Source organism: Naegleria lovaniensis, assembly GCF_003324165.1.
Source record: "Naegleria lovaniensis strain ATCC 30569 chromosome Unknown tig013, whole genome shotgun sequence".
NCBI classification, from domain to species: domain Eukaryota; phylum Heterolobosea; class Eutetramitea; order Acrasida; family Naegleriidae; genus Naegleria; species Naegleria lovaniensis.
The window spans coordinates 489,398-508,198 of NW_025407836.1; the positions used below are offsets into that span (position 1 = coordinate 489,398).

Below are 18,801 nucleotides of genomic sequence, written 5' to 3' on the forward strand. Positions count from 1 at the left end.
TTTGACTATTTCGGGAAAGTGTACCAAGGTTCGCATGAGTGGGTCGATTTCGGTCCCGCTCTCAAATACAAAACCAACGATGAATAAAAAATTTGAGATGAAAAGCTTGCATGCAAAAACTTCCAAAAGCGTTCCGAGTAAGGATTCTAATAACGTCCTTGTATCGCATAATAATAGAGCCACAACAGCCAGTGATACACTACAGCCAAATTGTAAAACAAGAAATGCAGCCAGTTTGGAGAAAAAGTCAACGAGTATCAATCATCATCGGGTTGATTCTGTAGAGTCAGGAAGCGTACCAACAAAAGGAACTAGATCTAATTCTAGCAGTAGAGCCAGCTCAGCATCAAGTACTTCTTCTTCCTCAAGCCGCTCATCGGACCACCTAGCATCGACAATACAAAAAAATGGAAAGAGCTCGGAACAAAGTAAATCTTCTAAACAATCCGTGGAAAAGCAAACACCATCAAAAACAATTTCAAAACCAAGTAAATCACAACCGGAAAGAACTAATAATTCAGTGAAAAAGTTATGCCACGAAGAGATATCACAAAAGAATGATTCCAAGAAAGAATCAAAGCAAGAAGCAGTCGTTGATTTGACTCAAACGCTAGAATTGCGTCATCAGAATTTATCTTCCTTTCCTGAAGCTCATGTCGCGAAGGTATGACTGCATTTTTTATGTGATAATAATTATTACAAATTATTATTTTTCAACACAGACGGAACTTGTCAAGCTTGATATTTCGTTTAATTCATTTTCAGAGCTGGACATGCTTTCTAATTTTCCAAAGCTTGTTTCATTTAAAGCCATGTATAACAAATTGAAAAATTTGGACGGAATTGAATTGTAAGTATGAGTTTGTTTGCCCATGACATATTTATTGCAATTTTGAATATCAGATGCGAACAACTAAAAGATTGCAACATGACTGGAAATGCAATTGAGGATGTAACTAAACTGGCCTTTTGCAAGAAATTAGAGACATTATCGTTGGATGGAAACAAAATTGCAAGCTTTCCATCATTAAGTTCTTTAAAGTGTTTAACCTCTCTTTCTGTAGATAATAATTGTCTAAAGACATTTGATGGAATTAGCGGCCTTGAAAACATCACCACATTTTCTGCTGCAAGAAATTGCTTTGAAAAATTGACTGGACTTGGAAAATGCAGATTTCGATCCAATCTTATTGAGCTGGATTTATCTTTTAATATGCTTGATAAGGCAGATTTTGCATGTCTTCCTACGTTTGACAAGCTCGAGGTATGTAGCTCTCAAACAAGTTCTGATATAACATTACTATGTTGATAGGTACTGCGTCTTAAAAATTGTAACCTATCCTGCGTGGAGATATTCCCAATATGCTTTCAGATACGCGTGTTAGTTCTATCTGGCAATTTATTTGAGTCATTGAACGGAATAGAAAGTAGATTTCCACACCTAGAGTCTCTAGACGTACGAGATAACCTCATCCCTCATGTAAAACAACTGCAAGAATCCATCTCATCCCTCTCAGAATTAGAAATGCTCTACGTATCAGGAAATCCTATGTGTGACATTAATTCGAACTATGTGAAAATTCTCTCGACACATGTTAAAAATTTAAGACTCATTGATGAGGTGAGAGTAAATGCGTTGGATATTCCTCCAGAAATTGATCAAAACGATTCAACAGTTATTACGGAATTAGGATATGCAGAACCAACCTTTGACGATAAGGAGCTGTTAGACCAAGTCCTCAAAAGAGAACAAACAAGCTTAAAGGAAGCTGAAGAAGTGAAAGCCCTCTTTTCAAACCTAGAAAAACAAACACGAAAGCTAGAAAAAACATTTGAGAATTCGTTATATCATTTAGATGCGAATTTAAACGAAATCAAGAAAGGAATATTATTCAATCTGGACTTTGAGAGGAACGAAAAGGCAGTCACATTTGGTGAAGTAGAGACCCAAAGCATGGACATGCGTTCATCTCAAACTCTTGATCTAAGCGACATTAGGAAAGCCATGAACAAGATTGAGAAGAAACCTGTCACAAAATTGGAGGATATGCAGACATCCAATGTGCGGAAATCACTGAATCATATTGAAAGAATAAGAGCCGCACAACAGTACTCGAAAAACACTGAAATGGAAAGCAATAATAAGGAACCAAGCGACCGTAGCACCGAGCTGATCGATGATTTAAATTTCGTGGACGGTGGTCATTCTGTAAACGATACAAGCGAAAAGGTTGTTAGTGAGGTTGAACAGTTTTTGTATTTACTAAATTCGAAAACAGCAGAAAGAAAAGTACCTCCATCCAGCACTGGTGGACTTAAAGTACGAAGAAAAAATAAAGATTCGTGAGTGTTAAGTTGGAATTACAAGTTTTCAACCCAGTAAGCGTTTAAAGTAATTCATCCATGACATGTACTGGTTGTGTAGATGGTGGCTGAGTCACTGTAATAAGATACTGTTCATCGATAAAGCTATGTGGTATGACTCTTGCAATACCAGAATCCAAAAACTTCCACGAAATTCTAAACTGGTTCAAGTTGAAGACACCTGGCGAGAAGAATGTTGCCCTCACCGGTATGGTCAGAATCTCCGAACCAGGTTTAACATCTTTGAGGAAAATTCTTGTTGGACCAGTCCACAAATAAAAGTTTTGAGGTGAAATCGTGATCGTACTTGCTGAACTCGTGGCGGTAGACATTCCACGCAATTTGGCATTTCCTGCCAGAGAAAGTGAAGCAAACGGTGGTATCAATTCCAATGTGAAATCAGTAACCATGTCTGGAGAAACATTCATGAGCTTGACATTAATTCCACCGTGCATGAGGGTTGAGAAGGTGTGAATTGATGAATAATTTCTGTTTCATATTCCAAATTGACCTCAATAGGGCACACAAGATTTTCCTTTGAGGGAAACTTGGAAGCAGGATGAGATCGTTTTGGTTTTTTAGCGTGTGGAAGGAATGAAACCTTGCTATGGTAAGTCACACCTAAATTACAAGCTCCAGATCTCCATATCACTTGCAAGCTCAAAGAATTCAATTGTTCTTCAATGTCTACTATTTGATCTCCCTTGTCTGTTGTGATGGTTCTTCCATAGAAGGTCAATTCATGTTTCTTGGACTCACTGAAAAGGAATTGTAAATAAGGTTTCATTGTAGTATCGATAATTCTATTGCAACCACCAATAGTATGTGAACGATGGATAAGCTCTACTTCTGTCAATTGTTTGATATCAGAGCTCAATTCCTTAACTTTCTTTTCGTAAGTGACATTCTTGTTCAATTTCAAATATAAGGTAAAAGACTCCTTAGGCAAGACAATAATTGGTTCTGTGAGCGGTACAACTGGCTCAATCTCCCAAAGAGGACTGATGCTCACCAGCTGGTCAAGCTGAACAAAATGATCAGGTCTAAAATTTTGTAACTTGACTCCACAAATGAATGAGTTTGGCTCTGTGTGGGTAGAGTCACAAAATGTAGTAATTTTAAGAGAGTCCAGTACTTTTAGTGTGGTGTGGAATCTGTGTAATCGATATTTGAGATCATCATTCTTTTCAGTTGGCTCATAATAAAATAGGAATTTTGAGTCATGAATACCAGAGAATGACCCTCTCACAAAAACAGGAATTTCAATGCTTTCTCCAGACTTTAAAGCCTCAGCAATATCATAAAATGTAAAGTCACGTTCAATACCAAAAGTGTTAGAAATAAATGTCTCATCTTTTGAAGAGGAGTTTTCAATAAATTTGTAATCATTCAAAGAAAGATCATCGGAGAGATAATAAATAGATGGATGGTTGAGCTTTAGCTTGAGGTTGATCAAATCAGCATTTCCTACATTGGTTACAATCATTTTAGTTTTCTTGAGCTCTCCATTCCACAACACTTCAATATTGTCGGTGAATTTAACATCGAGTAGTGGTGTTGGAGCGACTACTTTGAGATTCAGTCTATTATCTTGTTCATATTGAATGGTTGTTCTTTGTTGTTTGGTATCATTCAATCTTCTTCCTTTGACTTGAAATAGCTTGAATCCATGAATGTTGTTAAGCACTTTCCATCGAACGCCTCGAATGGAGAGGTCTCCTGTCTGGGTTGGAGTAATTTTTAGTCTTACAAAGATCGTGTCCAATGGTTGAATGACCACACTAATAGGTTCTGCTGTGAAGCCCTTGTCATTTTCTGGCAATGTTTTAGAGTTAAGGAATGCGTCAAGAGCCATGTCTTTCACTTGAGCAGGAATCGATAATGTGTTGGTCAATTTGATCTCCACATAAATTGGCTCTCCTACAACAGTAGATTCAATCTTTTTCATGTCGTTTGATGGTTTTTCCCATCTAAAGAATACAATAGGTCCTCTCGCTTTTTTCACAAGAGTTTCCTCTAATTTTGCCCATTCTTCATCTGGTAGGCTGTCTGTATACACTGGTTCTCCGTATTGAGAGTTCAATAATACTCTCACTGCTGATGGATTGATTTTAGGAATATCCAAAAAGTCTAGTTTAGCATCTGAATTTCCTTTCAATTGTAAGTCGGAGAGATATGCTGTCACTGTTTGAGAAAACTCCTCCATAAACTTGTGTTGATATTCAGGACCTTGTTTACAAACAGTCATAAATTCGTGGAAAAATTCAACGCTCGATTTCAAATCTCGCATGTGACTTGCCAGTCTACCTAAAGTAAAACTCATATGTTCATAGATTTGTAACCATTCCTTATTGTTATAAATTCTAAATGCTGTTCTATAGCATCTAAATGAGTGCTTCATTTGATCAGTGTGACTAAATCTATACCCAGCCAAGATCAAAAATAGAGCTGATTTTCTTGTTAGTCTATCCATTGGGCCTTTATAACAGAGAGCAGTCTGTTCAAAGAATAAGGCAGCTTGTAGGAAATTGTTCTCATCCACGTTAGATGCTCTTGTGAATATTTCACCCGCTCTCTTAAAGAGAGATTTTGATTTGTACATGCATGCTTGGAATAATAACGATCTCAAAACAAAAGAAGGCTGTGCTGCATTCTTGTACGCCGTTAATGCTGATTCTAAATTGCTTTCGACTTCTTTCTTATTGCCTCCTTGCGCTGTTGTGCTAAGAAGTGTGCAAATGGCCATAAACTCCATACATCCCGCATAATTTTTAACTTCCTTGTTTTTAAAGTCACCGCTGATGAGTTTGTAAATGGAATATGCTTCATCGTATTCACGGATCATGAAAAGTAGATCTGCCAATCGTCTCAGTTGCATCTCAGGACTAATTCCTTCTTCCTCAGCCTTGTTCTTCTTTGTGAACCAGGACTTGATTGTGTTCTTGATTCCCTTCTTGTTGGCCAACACCGTGTTAGTGGCATTCTTAATTTTTGTATCCATTGAGATGACAACTTGATTCAAAATAAAGTCTGCTGTGCTTCCAATATATTGTAAATCCTGTTTAGAAAGATGAAATGCAGTAGGAGTAACGTTCTGCAATACTCGCTTTTGATAAAGTTGACGTCTGGGAAGCACAGATGACCAAATATCATCAACAACGTTTTCAATTGTATCATCCCTCGAGTTTAAAATGAGCATTCTACATGACGATGCTGTATACTTTTCCTTGACCTTGTTAAATATTGAGTTTGCTTTTTCAGAGCTTGCAAAATGAGAAGATTGGTCATGTACCATAATTACAATTTGCAAAATGTCGCTATCTATCATAAAATCTTTAAATAATTTAGGTGGCTTATCAGGGTCAAATAGTCCCTTCAAAATTTGAATTGGATCTCCAGCTTCTTCACTCGATAAAACTGACACACACGCGACGGGATGCATCAGTGTTTCATGTTCGGAAATATTCAAAGTCTTGATAAATTCATCTCTGAAAATATCAAACCATGGCGTATTGTCAACAAACTCTTCTGACAACGCTGATTGTTTGGTTTTGGCCAAATACTGGTCATAGCTCTTTCTGATAATGTATCCTATAAAATCCTGATGAGTCTTCTCACGCAGAAGAAGATCTGTTCTATTAGTGAATCTGTTTCCGTCTTCTCCATATTCTCTATGCAAGTCACTCATATGAACATAGTTCACTGAAAAGTTTGGTAAAGTAATTGTTGAATAATTTACTATTAAAGCATAGCAAGTAATCGTGTAGATGTTACCGTTGATTGCAAAATAATCATCATGTGATATTTTCCATCATTTCCACACTTATCACATTCCAACAATAACTACTTACACTGTCTGGTTGTTTGATATGGTCGCAACAAATCAATAAATTTCAATCCATTCTTCATACAGATATTCTCTACAGAGGTTGTTGTTCTCACTAATACTGTCGGAGCAAATAAACTCTCCAACCACACATTCAAATCTCCTGGTGATCGAATAGAAAATGATTCGGGAATTTGAAAATCGTTTTGGCTTGACTCATCACTCGTAGATTTTCGTCCTGCTGGAATTGGAGCTCCTGTGGTAGAGCCATTCCCAGTACTACTACTGCCCTCAGAAGAATCAAAAAACATTTCCCGAGTGGTTTCGCCTGAGTGTGATGATGAAAGCATTTTTTTAATAAATAATTGCGAAAGGTCGATCAAAGAAGATTTTATTGTTCTGGTAAATGCCGTTCTTGTTGAATGAATGATTTTACTGTTTTTTCCAACGTCGTGAGATAGGTTTCACACTCTCCAAATTCAGATCTTAATCGTTCGGTCAATTGAAAGAGGTATTCACTGTTTTTACCACTCGGTCCAATAGCTTTGTAAATGATGGCAGCATCGTCGACAAGGCCATTCACAGATGGACCAATAAATTCTGTATTTTCATGAGTATTGGTGGAACCAACATAGAGGATGGCCTTCTTTTCTTCTATTGAGTTGTCATCTTTGACAAGATAACATGTCGTCAGAGTTCTGAAATAGCCTCCTTTTTCTCGATAGTCCAGTAATTTAAAAGTTTGTAAAGCAATGTCACGAGGTATTAAATAACACATTCCATATAAATTGATGTCTTTGGCATCAAATTCTTTTTCCTCAATTGCTACTTTTGAATTTTCTCCATATTGTAAAATTTGATGTCTGTAATCTGCTTCTGTGACAACAGTGAGTACTCGTCCTGGAAATTCAAAATTCCCTCGATGATCTCTACTAATTTGCCAAAATCTTCGTTTATATCCTTGAATATATCCTCTGTATTTTTGTGAAAATTGAAAATCGGCTTTCCAAATTAAACTACCATAGCTGTACGTGCATCAGATAGTTTTCACAAAGCAAAAGTTAAATTTCAATTCAATTAACATTAAATTGCAAAAGTTTTTTAAATGATTTGTTCAACTCTAACTCCTGTTGTTGAACGTACCCAAATAAATAAATTCCTCCATCTCTTAATGTTTGTTCATCAGACTCAAGTAACTCTTCAATGGTTATATCATGATCTTTGGCTCTCAAATGTTTCCGATACATTTCTTCAAGCGTCAAATCTTTCTTGTTGTCATCTTCTGACAACACATATAGTTCATGATTTTTGTCCTTGCTTTTTTCTTGATTATTGGATATCATTGTTGAAGATGTATGATTGTTGTTACTATTTAACATTTTTTTGTTCAATAAATGATGAAAATGATGGGTGGTTGTTCTTGATGTTGAAAAGGCAAAGCAATGGCAAGGAACCTGCGTACGCAATATTGAGGGAGCACTTTTTACCAAAGATTCCGAACAGAGAAATAGAGATTTTCTCATTCAGGTTGTTCGACGTTGTTTCAATTTTTTAATTCTAATTGTTAAATCGATTATCGGAGAGTACAGGAAAGCACGTTAACAGTAGAATCTTTTACAATTTGATAGTCAGCAAGAGTTTTATCGTTTTGTAACAACTTTCCACTGAAAACGATTCGTTGCTGATCTAATGGTATTCCTTCCATGTCTAGAATTAATTGTTTGAGTTTTTCAATGGTATCATTCATCTCGAGTTGTAGAGAGATCATCTTGCCGGTTTGCGTTCTGACTCGGATTTGCATTGTTGCTGCACTATTTATTCCTTTTTTTTATAATTGTAAATGTTCATCCCATTGATATGCTTGCTAAGCCATCACAGGACATTCAAGTGGTTTCATGCAATTAATTGGGTTATGATCTCGTCTCGATCCTCTCTTTTTAGTTTGAAACTTTGAGACCCCTTGATGACGCACCACCATGCCATGTCATCGTGTTTGGTCTCTTCTCACGCAGTTTACAACACAACAAACATAAAAAAAATGGGCAAAACTAGATTCTTGGACTTGCTCCGTCCAGCCATGGCAATCCTGCCAGAAGTTGCCAAACCAGCCAAGACTGTAAAATTCCAAGAGAAGGTCTTGTGGACAGCTGTTGCTCTCTTTATTTATTTGGTCTGTTGTCAGATCCCTGTATACGGAATTCGTAATGCTTCATCAAGCGATCCATTGTATTGGATGCGTGTGATTTTAGCTTCAAACAGAGGTACACTCATGGAACTTGGTATTTCTCCAGTCATCACTGCTGGATTGATTATACAGCTTCTCAGTGGTGCAGGTTTGATTGATGTGAATCAGAATAGCGAAGAAGATAAGGTCTTACTCGATGGTGCTCAAAAGTTCTTTGGTCTTATCATGACCATCATTGAAGCTGTCGCTTACGTTTCATCAGGAATGTACGGAGATGTGAGAGAACTTGGTATTGTTACAGCTCTTCTTATTGTCTTGCAATTGTTCGTTGCTGGTATTGTTTGCTTGTTGTTGGATGAATTGTTGCAAAAGGGCTACGGATTAGGTTCTGGTATCTCATTGTTCATTGCTACAAACATTTGCGAAACGATCATTTGGAAGAGCTTCTCACCATCAACAATTAATACTGGTAGAGGAGTTGAATTTGAAGGTGCCATCATTGCTCTTTTCCAATTGTTGATTACTCGTAGCGATAAGGTTAGAGCTTTGAAAGAAGCTTTCTATAGACCAAATCTTCCAAACATTACCAACTTGTTGGCAACAATTTTGGTCTTTTTGATTGTCATCTACTTCCAAGGTTTCCGTGTTGAGTTGCCATTAAGATCATCCAGACAAAAGGGTAATGCAGGAACCTATCCAATCCGTTTGTTCTACACTAGCAACATGCCAATCATCTTGCAAACTGCTTTGGTCTCCCAAATGTTCCTCTTCTCTCAAGTTTTGTACAAGAGATTCGGAGACAATATTCTCATTGCTTTGCTCGGTAGATGGGAAACTCCACAATATGGTCAAGCTGTTCCAGTAGGAGGATTGATTTATTACATTTCTCCACCAGCAAACTTGAACGAAATGTTGTTGGATCCAATCCATGCTCTTTTATACATGGCTTTCATGTTAGGTTCATGTGCCTTGTTCTCTAAACTCTGGATTCATGTCAGTGGTGCTTCACCAAAACACGTTGCTGACCAACTCAAGGAACAAGGATTGATTCTTGTCGGTCACAGAGACCAACCAAAGGAAATGGTTAAGACTTTGGAAAAGTACATTCCAATTGCTGCTGCCTTCGGTGGTATGTGTATTGGAGCCCTCACTGTCATTGCTGACTTCTTGGGTGCTATTGGTAGCGGTACTGGTATTCTCTTGGCTGTCGGTATCATTTATCAATACTTTGAAATGTTCAGTCGTCAACAAGATGAATTGGAAATTCCTTTCTTGAGTGGACAATAATGTAATTAATAATTATTAATGATGATTTAACAATATAATACGATAGTATTTAAATTTTGAAACAGTCAATGAATGACATTTTTGTTGTTTTTTAATAGTTCGATGATGACACTCGGAAGTAAGCTTGAAAAATCTCATCCAAACAAAAATGCACGCCTCCTATCAAGCGAACATTTCGAAATCCAACACCAACTCATCATCGTCTGAGGCACCAAGAATGATGGTTCACTTTTACATTGAAGAAGGTGTTGTGTCTTGTCCTTGGTGTGATGTCGATTTGGGAACCTTCTCTCCAATCATCAATTCCGAACACACAAGTTGCAGTACCATCATGACTCGGAGTCAAACATTTCAAGTGGTATGGATTCTTGAATGTAGCGAATGCAACAAGGTATTTAAATTAAACGTTGGTCAGAGATCCACTCACAAAGTCTCACTGGCATCTTCCTCGCTTCCCAATCAAGGCTTAACTGCTGCTTCTTCATTTTCTGATGAATAACGATTTCATCATCTTGATTTCAATTAGAAACATTATTGACTGTGCGAGATTCGGAGCGTGATCCTTATTCTAGAGACAAGCTCTCTCCGATCAGCTGATGCATCAAAAAATGATTGAATGGAAGTTGGAGAAAGACCCTTTCATGATTCAATCATCATCGTCTAGTAGTAGTACTAGTGTCGGAGAAGTACGAACAATCACATCATCAGAAACATTGCTCGATCGACCAACTATTGAATCAACAATACAAGCGTACAATTCCATGAAAGCCTTCCAAGAAATGGATTGTCATCGAATGATCAATAGGAAACAAGTTGAATTTACACAACATCAAGAGGAAATCTTCTCGACACTATCATCTACAACCATGGATGACTCATCATTCAATAGCGTCATTACTCCTTCGTCTGAAATTTTGAGTTTTCAACAATTGGCAGATGATGAGATGTGTTGCGTGATGGATTTCTTGGTCAATGACATTCCTACAGTCATGGCCGTTTCAACTTGCTGCAAACGCTTTCGATTTCTTGTTCTGGAAAAGCTGAATTTAGAACAGTTGTATTTTCACAGAATTCTATTGTGTGATGAGAGTGTTCATTATTTAAGAAACAAGTTATTGATCCAGGTATTATTTAAGAATAGTTTAGAGTTTAGAAAGTGGTGTGCTGTGACTAAAAGACAAGCTGCTAAATTGCATGTAGATGATTCAAGCTCAATATCATCTACTACTTTGGAAGTGTCGACATCTGCATCTGATATCACTCAAGAAAGTCATGATGATTATCATACATTGGATCACTTGATTGTAGAAAAGAAGAATAGTTACAAAATATTATATTATAATTTATTCTCTAACTGTTTGGATCTCATTGTGGAAAAAGCTTCTCAAGAAATCTGTCACTCAACAGTCACTACTCCTCAGATAGACAAATCTAACATGTATAATTTATTTCAACAACTCACTTATAGCGTGATTGATTTTCAACAAAACGAAATTACCTTTGAAAGAGAATTAGCATGGGGAATATCGAATCAGAACTTGATTATTCAAGATCGACTGATCAAGACACTCTTTTCTCTTCATTTACTAACCTTATTGACGATTATTGTATCTCAATTTATCATGCACGATCAACTTCTTGAGTCCATCATTTTATTGTTTTTATTTTCGGTGACCCTTGGTGTCACTTTAACCTTGTGCTGGACCATTGGCCACTTTCCTCTCTTCTCTTGGTTTTATTGGTTGTATCATGGCTCATTGGACTTATTTCACATCGAAGAACAATGTAATCTCATGACAAACGCAAATCAAAATGGTGCCAGCCATCTGCTCGAGAAGAAGGAGATTTCAAAACATGTTTCAACTCTTCACATGCATGGAATTGCATTATTGAAACATTTTCGACTAGCAAGATCGTATTTCATTTATTACTATCATCTCTTAATGAAATCTCAATTGAAGCAAGTAGTACGAGAGTTGTGTATTAAGAACAATGTGAAAGAACAATTTCAAATGAGGTTTGAGATGTTGTGTCACAATGCATGGTGGAATTCATTAATTGACCTTTCAGATGACATTCTCTCGACAAGATTCTTCATTTGTGTGTTCGATATTGTGCCAGTTCTTGCTTTTTCTCTATGGCTTGGCAATTCATCACTTCACAAGTATGTCAACCACGAGATTTTGAAAGCAGTGAGATTTCTGATCATTCACGGATCTCTTTTGGTTTCATCTATTGAGCTCTTTGATATTGTTAGATCTTATATTGTGACCAATAACAACACTTTTAGTGAGTGCTCAATCAAACTCAGAGAAAGGCGGCAAAAAGCAGAAGATACCATAAAATGGAAAGAAGGAATAATCTTGTTCATCCGACGACCACTGGCCATGTTTCTATTGATGGTGATTCGGATTTATTTTGTATCTTCTGTTGTCAGCTACACACAATAAAAAGTGAATGCTGCCTTAAAATGCTTAGAGTTCTGTTTCAATCTTATTTCTGTAAAATTGATCGAACCTTTTTGTAAATTAGCTTTAAATGCATATTTTTCGGCCGTATGGTTTCAAAAGGAATTTGTTCTCTGCTGTGAATGGTTTTCATGATAATTGCCAAATCTTGTGTTTTCCTAATTTTTAATTCCATTGCATCTCCTTGTAAAAGAATGGACACTGGATCCACAACAGCATTGGCAGCAGAGTTTGAGCCAACGTTACCACTACCAACAACTCCTCCTTGATCGTGAGCATTCACTGCGCTTGTACCTCCACTGGATTTGCCTTCCATGATTCCCTCACGAATGACAATCATCTGAATGTCATCGATGGATATAAATTGTCGAGAGAGCTTCTTACTGTCAATGAGGATGGGTGCATGCTGTTGTTGTTGGGATTGAGCGTTTTCCTCACTCATATGATGAGTCAATAAATAAATTAATAAATTAACAATGGTTACTTTTTGCGGTTTAGATTTTGGATCTAATTCTTCATTTTCATCCCAAGTAGAAATGTCCATTTCTATTTTTTCAAGTTGAATTCCCTTGTTGGGAGTCACTGTTAAAATCTCAGTCGAATAATAATAAAGTGGAGTGATTTGAGAAGAGAATGGTGTCGTAGTAAGAAGAGAAGTAGTCACTCCAAATTTGTGTTTCCTCAAGCTCAGTACATGATACAGAAAATGCAATGGAGATGGAAATTTCTTAAAGAGAATCATTAAACACTGAATGGGTACTCCACTACATAATACGAGTATGCTGATCAAAGATAATTGCAACAACATTGGAAATATTCCGAGTTGTCTCCAATTAAAAAACATGTAAAACAAAATAAATATGGAAATCATGATGGGAATGATGAAGGCTATCAATACTCCGCTCAGAACCATAAAATAAGAAACCGGATCATTCATCAATAAGTGATTAAGCCTCAACAGAGCTCGGTAATAGGGTGTTGTATGAATTTCAAATCGTTCCGATTTTGTAGTTTCTTCAATTTGATGAACAAATGAATAATAGGCTCGGGAAATGTGTTTAGATTTTCGTTCTGTTAGTGATGAGGTTGATGAATCAAAATAAGAAGGATATTCATCCCGATCGTCCTTTTTGCTTGATAGTTTTATGTTTGCTAAATTTCGTATCCCATGAATAATTATATTATTTTGGAAAAGTAATTTCGGAAGGACTTTAAAAATTAACTGTGTCGTTGATGATGACAATACTTGGATCGTGTCTCCAATATTCAGACTTGCCATTTTTTTTCAATTTAGTTTTTGTTTAATACAAACTCCAAATATTTGCTAATTTCCTTTTAAAATATTTATTTTAATAATCATTTGCAAATAACGTTTTCACTGCTTATTTCTTAATGAATATCCCATACAGAAATGTACAAACATGGCTGCAACCATTTTCCCAGTGTTATATTCCTCAATGGTTGGATTATATTCACTAAGGTCAAATAATTTAACTTTTTGTTGAGTTCCTGCATAAAAGCAAATATCTAACGCCTGTTGTGCACTCAATCCAAGTGGAGACGGACATGAAACGCCTGTGACATAGGCCATCGACACACTGTCCAAATCAAAACTCACAAAGATACTCTCAGTGTTTTCAAAATCCTTTTCAATGACTTGTCGAAAAACATTCATTGCTCCTGAACCTTCCAAATCTTTGGAAAGCCAATAGATTTTTCCTCCCTTATCCAACACATAATTGGCATGAACTTGTGAACATTGAGAGCCCTGAGCGGCGTACTCGACAAAATGTTGGCCCTTGAATCCAGGTGTTTCTAAAAGTCTTCGGAATGGTGATCCAGAATGATGTTTTCCATTCTTTAAATCCCGAACATCCAAATGAGCATCCAGATTCACCACTCCAACCGAATGAAATTGACCTACATGACGTAGTAAAGCCTTTGCATTGGGATAACTCTGATCATTACCTCCTCCTAAAACAAACACTGCACCAACTTGTAATTGATGTAAAGCCATATGTACAAATTCTTCCAATAATTCATGAGCCTTCTCTAAATTACTTTCATCATCAAGATGAACATCCCCGAGATCTACAATTTTCAATTGGGAACAATCCGTACTCTTCTCTACATTGATAATCGTTCCAGCACGTCGGATCATCTTTCGGAATGATTCAGGACCCTTCTTGGCTCCCACTCGTCCTCCATTTCGTTTCACTCCTTCATCAAAGGGAAAGCCAATGATGGCAATATCAATCTTTTCATTCTTGTATTGGGAAATAAAGTATTCTAATCCGTCTTGTTGAATGATTGGAGCAGCATTGAAAATTAATTCTCCAATCCGAACATCATCACTCGATCCAAGAGCATGTTGGATGTGTTTATTCAATTCAGACATTTTTATTGTGAATTTTGTGAGTTAATTTTGTAAACTCAAACTTTGCCTTTATTTAAATCAACAATTTGAACCAAAACAAACAAATCGAACAAAGTGCTGATCTTGCAAGCAAACACTCAAAGAGTGAAAGCCAGGGGAAAGGACCCAACGCACACAAGGTGGGGAAGACCCAACACACAAGGTGTTCAAAAACTAATTCTATGAGTAGTAAGGAATCGAAGAAGAATATTTCTTGCTCCATTGATATCTGTCAAAAATTGAGCCACATGATGGACAACGAAACACTTCGGATGATCCAACCGTATAAATATGTCCACAACATATGCAAGTTTTGGATGTATACGCTTCGTTGACAATATAAATGTGTGTCCACGGATACTCTCTAGCTTTGTGAAGCAGTCTTTGCTTGAATCTATAATGTGACCAAGTCAACTTTTTTCTTGCTGTCTTGCTATTAATTCTCCTATGGAGTTTCTTTACCATTTTCTGAGTCTCAAACGAAGGAAGTAAGATCACTTGGTAGTTTCGACATAGCCACAAACACAGTTTCTTGTGTAGATCATCCACAATATTTCTAATCTTTTGTTGAATTCTTCTTCCTGCTCTCTTGTACTTGTCGTACTGAAGCTCCACAGGCAAAGGTTCGGCGCTCTTGATGTTCCGTATAAATGGGTCCACAAGAAAAAGAGTGGACAATATTCATTTATAAGGAGTGCTTGCTGTGGAGAATGAAATGATCTTTTCTGTCTCTTACGTCATAAGGAGTATTTACAACCCACTGATTTTCTGTCTGATAATTATCGTTGTTCACCACAAACGTTCTGAAATTCTTCTTATTTTTCTTGACACCTTTGGATTTGTTGGTGAATTCTAAACACTTGTTGTAGATCCAACGAGCAGTTCCCATCTACTGATTCAAAGTTGTCCTTTCTTGTTCATTGGGGTAGAGTCGAATTTTCATCAATTTGTCCGATTTTTGGGCCTTTTGATTCTTCTTTGCGAGCTGAGGTGGCTTTTTATCAAAAGCCACATTCGCTGTTATAGAGTGGTGTACATTGAGTGGAACATCAAACACTGGCTTGGATTCAGTCACAGTGAATTGAGAAAAGTTGAACCATCCGTCTGTGGATCCCTTGTTGTTGTACTGATTAAACTCATGAAAGGAATCTCTTGAACATGCCCAAAGTTTATCCGATACTTGTTGTGAGTACTCATCCCAGAATGGAATGATGCTATGTGCAAGAGATGGATTAGTAGGAGGATGAGTAGGTTCATCCTCTCTACTTCATTCGTTGAGATTAAGGTTGTTGTTGAGTTTTTTTTGAAAACCTCAACGCGAGTTGAAACTCTATCAGTATTGAATGACTCATTCAATTGACACTCTATCAATTTGAATAACTTGATTCATTCTTTTCGTCCGAACTGATCATGGAAAAGTGAACACCTTGACAATTCCACCTCCAAAACAACACTTTTGATTCAAAGAATGTATAAATGGTTCGTCAGGAACTGACTGTTGATGATTATATTGACTTGTTGAGTTTGTAATAAATTGTGGCTTTTGTTCTTTTATTTTAGTGCTGACAAATTTAAAACCGATTATTATAACAAAACCTCCAAAACAAACAAGGTTATTAACAAGCCGCGTCATCAGGACTGTGTTTTAGTGATGGTTTTTGGTTTTTGAAAGAATTTGCTGTAATTGTGCTTTTGGCTTGAACGGTTTTGACAGCTAAGATAAAAAGGTACTCGAAAAAAACATTTCTGTAGAGAGAAAGCTTAACACTGGTAAAGAACAATCTTGAAACTGTACCGCTGGACCTGATCAACCGTTCTTGTAGCATTGTAATACATTCAACGGAACTCTTCATGAAGATTAAATTTCATTCGTTGAAAGCAGCATTTGGAGTCACTCAAGATATGAAATAAATTGTAAGTTTGCATTCACTCCATTTCAAAGAACAAAAAAACGTCTCTTGTAATTGTAAAAGAAAGAAACGTGCAGCAATGACCCGGTCGAAGAAGAACAAAGGCCTGGTCATGGGCCCTTTGACAGTTTGAGAGCCAACTTGAATGCACGTGAGAATTCAAAAAAACCTCTTGACCTCGTCCTGAGATGAAATCACGAACAACTGTCAAAGGGCATTCCTTAAAATTGAGTCAAAAGAAGGACCATACTTTGTTAGAGCTCAATAAATGTATTTCATTCTTCTCAAAACAATTTCTCAATCTTTTGTTCAGAATGACACGTGTCTTACAAAATCAAAATTGTAATTTAATTATTGTCAGTGAAATGACCCTTTTCGTCGTTGAATCATGTTGACACACTCATCCATTTTCATTCCATCATAAAAAATGTTTCCATTCCATAGCAATAGTAACAACAACAACAACACGAATAATAGTACAAGTGTTACTCCGAATCAGCAGCACACCTATCGGAGGCTCACTCCTCTTTCTCAACAACAAGGCTCTTCTGATTCTGTTCCGAATTTCACGTTTTATTCTTCGAATCATCATCCATCTTCTTTACATGGAGTTTCTCATTTCCACTCGGGACTCTCATCCTCTTCATACTCTCCATATACATCTTCTTCTTCGTTGTTTCATGAAGAAGATTCATCACGGGACGATAAGAAAAAAGATTCAAATTTTTTGTCCGTTTGGGAACAACGACATCGATGGAAATTATTTGCAAATCATTCACCGTATTTCTCAATGTGTTTTATTTGTTTGATATTATTGTTGGTTTCTTTAGGAATTTTGTTGAGTATTGTGTTTTTTGTGTTGCAGGAAGAGGAATTTGACCAATTAAAAATTGGAATTTTGATGATGTTTAAGGAGAATAAGAGAAATGATTGGCATTTGCAATACTCGATAAAGAGTGATGAAAAGTATTTGAAATTTATTGTTCTTGGTGGGTTTTTAAAAATTATTTAAAATTGAGACAATATATTTGATGGTTACACAAAATAGGTGATTGGGGAAGACGAGGTTTATTTAATCAAACTGAAGTGGCTGAACAAATGGAATATTATTGTAAAAATTTTGGATGTGATTTTGTGATTAGCACGGGTGATAATTTTTATCAAGGTAATTTTTTTGAAATAATAATAATAATCGATCCTATTGAGACCAAAATTGTAATTTGACAAATCCACAGATGGAGTTAAATCGGTAGATGATATTTTATTTAAGGAAAGGTAAGCACGAATTTTTTGAATGATTCTATGAGCTTGAACATTTGTATAGTTTTGAAGATGTTTACAATCAAGAAACTCTTTCAAAACTTCCTTTTCTGAGTGTATTAGGAAATCACTGCTACAGATCCAATCCCTATGCACAAGTAGAATATACTCAATATGAAAAATCCACAAAGAGACTTTACATTCCATCCGAATATTTCACAGAAGTCATGTACTTTCCAGAAAAGAGAGTCCTCGCTACTAAAAGGTCTGATTCCATTGAAACAGAAAATTCTGATGAGAAACAAACTTCTCATCATGACATTCAACGCAAGAACATGGCAAGCCTCTCTAAAAAGATGACCCAACACGACTTTCGAGTTCAATTTCTTTTCCTGGATACCAATCCCTTCATTCAGCGATATTATTCACATCCCAAAATGAATCAACATGCACTTCACAAGACCAGTAATTTGAGAGCTCAATTAGGATTTATGGAAAATATGATGAATGAATTGGAAGACAAAATTGATAGTGGAAGAACAGATCAAATTCCTTATTTCATCAACTCAGAAAGAAGGAAAATGACGATGGATCTACAATCGAATGATGAAAATCAGCAACCCAATGACGGACCTGATCCGAATCACTCTCATTCTTCATTCTCATTGACAAACATTCCTCTTTGGAAAATTGCAATAGGTCATCATCCTCTTTATTCTGCAAGTAGTCATGGTGATAGTGACGATTTAGTGGATAGACTCTTACCTTTTTTCAAAAGAACAGGAATTTCTCTCTATTTTAGTGGACACGATCACAATTTACAATATCTCAAATTGCCTGACAATTCTTTACATCAATTTATATCAGGGGCTGGATCTGCTGTTCGATTTGATGTGGTGCCTCATCATCCCTATCTTCAATCCTTCCAACAAGAATCAGGCTTTATGTATGTGAGACTTTCTAAGGATTTATTGGATGTTTCATTTGTCAGCTTGGAAGGTAAGGTCACAAATCGTGTGAAAATTCCAAAGCAGCATTCATGAGGAAAGAAAATAATAAGGAACAAATCGTGTGAAAATTCCAAA

General features: G+C 36.5%; 9 protein-coding genes across 9 annotated transcripts; 5 read left to right on the forward strand and 4 right to left on the reverse strand.

Annotated features, from left to right (window-relative positions):
* Positions 1–79: 79 nt before the first annotated feature.
* C9374_002081 (uncharacterized protein) lies at positions 80–2,347 on the forward strand (the record flags this gene model as incomplete). Its single annotated transcript, XM_044691460.1, has 4 exons — positions 80–664; positions 723–850; positions 904–1,264; positions 1,373–2,347. 4 exons carry the CDS (start codon positions 80–82, stop codon positions 2,345–2,347), a joined length of 2,049 nt encoding a protein of 682 aa, XP_044551038.1.
* A 441-nt stretch (positions 2,348–2,788) lies between these two features.
* C9374_002082 (uncharacterized protein) lies at positions 2,789–6,540 on the reverse strand (the record flags this gene model as incomplete). The annotated part of the gene is made up of 2 exons (XM_044691461.1): positions 2,789–6,102; positions 6,216–6,540. The coding sequence occupies 2 exons, from the start codon at positions 6,538–6,540 to the stop codon at positions 2,789–2,791; spliced, it is 3,639 nt and encodes a 1,212-aa protein (XP_044551039.1).
* A 41-nt stretch (positions 6,541–6,581) lies between these two features.
* C9374_002083 (uncharacterized protein) lies at positions 6,582–7,569 on the reverse strand (the record flags this gene model as incomplete). The annotated part of the gene is made up of 2 exons (XM_044691462.1): positions 6,582–7,215; positions 7,334–7,569. 2 exons carry the CDS (start codon positions 7,567–7,569, stop codon positions 6,582–6,584), a joined length of 870 nt encoding a protein of 289 aa, XP_044551040.1.
* Positions 7,570–8,228: 659 nt separating this feature from the next.
* Positions 8,229–9,662, forward strand: C9374_002084 (uncharacterized protein; the record flags this gene model as incomplete). The annotated part of the gene is made up of 1 exon (XM_044691463.1): positions 8,229–9,662. One exon carries the CDS (start codon positions 8,229–8,231, stop codon positions 9,660–9,662), a length of 1,434 nt encoding a protein of 477 aa, XP_044551041.1.
* Positions 9,663–9,810: 148 nt separating this feature from the next.
* C9374_002085 (uncharacterized protein) lies at positions 9,811–10,161 on the forward strand (the record flags this gene model as incomplete). The annotated part of the gene is made up of 1 exon (XM_044691464.1): positions 9,811–10,161. One exon carries the CDS (start codon positions 9,811–9,813, stop codon positions 10,159–10,161), a length of 351 nt encoding a protein of 116 aa, XP_044551042.1.
* Positions 10,162–10,270: 109 nt separating this feature from the next.
* C9374_002086 (uncharacterized protein) lies at positions 10,271–12,112 on the forward strand (the record flags this gene model as incomplete). Its single annotated transcript, XM_044691465.1, has 1 exon — positions 10,271–12,112. One exon carries the CDS (start codon positions 10,271–10,273, stop codon positions 12,110–12,112), a length of 1,842 nt encoding a protein of 613 aa, XP_044551043.1.
* A 43-nt stretch (positions 12,113–12,155) lies between these two features.
* On the reverse strand, positions 12,156–13,409 carry C9374_002087 (uncharacterized protein; the record flags this gene model as incomplete). The annotated part of the gene is made up of 1 exon (XM_044691466.1): positions 12,156–13,409. One exon carries the CDS (start codon positions 13,407–13,409, stop codon positions 12,156–12,158), a length of 1,254 nt encoding a protein of 417 aa, XP_044551044.1.
* A 96-nt stretch (positions 13,410–13,505) lies between these two features.
* C9374_002088 (uncharacterized protein) lies at positions 13,506–14,528 on the reverse strand (the record flags this gene model as incomplete). The annotated part of the gene is made up of 1 exon (XM_044691467.1): positions 13,506–14,528. One exon carries the CDS (start codon positions 14,526–14,528, stop codon positions 13,506–13,508), a length of 1,023 nt encoding a protein of 340 aa, XP_044551045.1.
* A 2,355-nt stretch (positions 14,529–16,883) lies between these two features.
* C9374_002089 (uncharacterized protein) lies at positions 16,884–18,759 on the forward strand (the record flags this gene model as incomplete). The annotated part of the gene is made up of 4 exons (XM_044691468.1): positions 16,884–17,445; positions 17,505–17,621; positions 17,692–17,731; positions 17,781–18,759. 4 exons carry the CDS (start codon positions 16,884–16,886, stop codon positions 18,757–18,759), a joined length of 1,698 nt encoding a protein of 565 aa, XP_044551046.1.
* Positions 18,760–18,801: the final 42 nt, after the last annotated feature.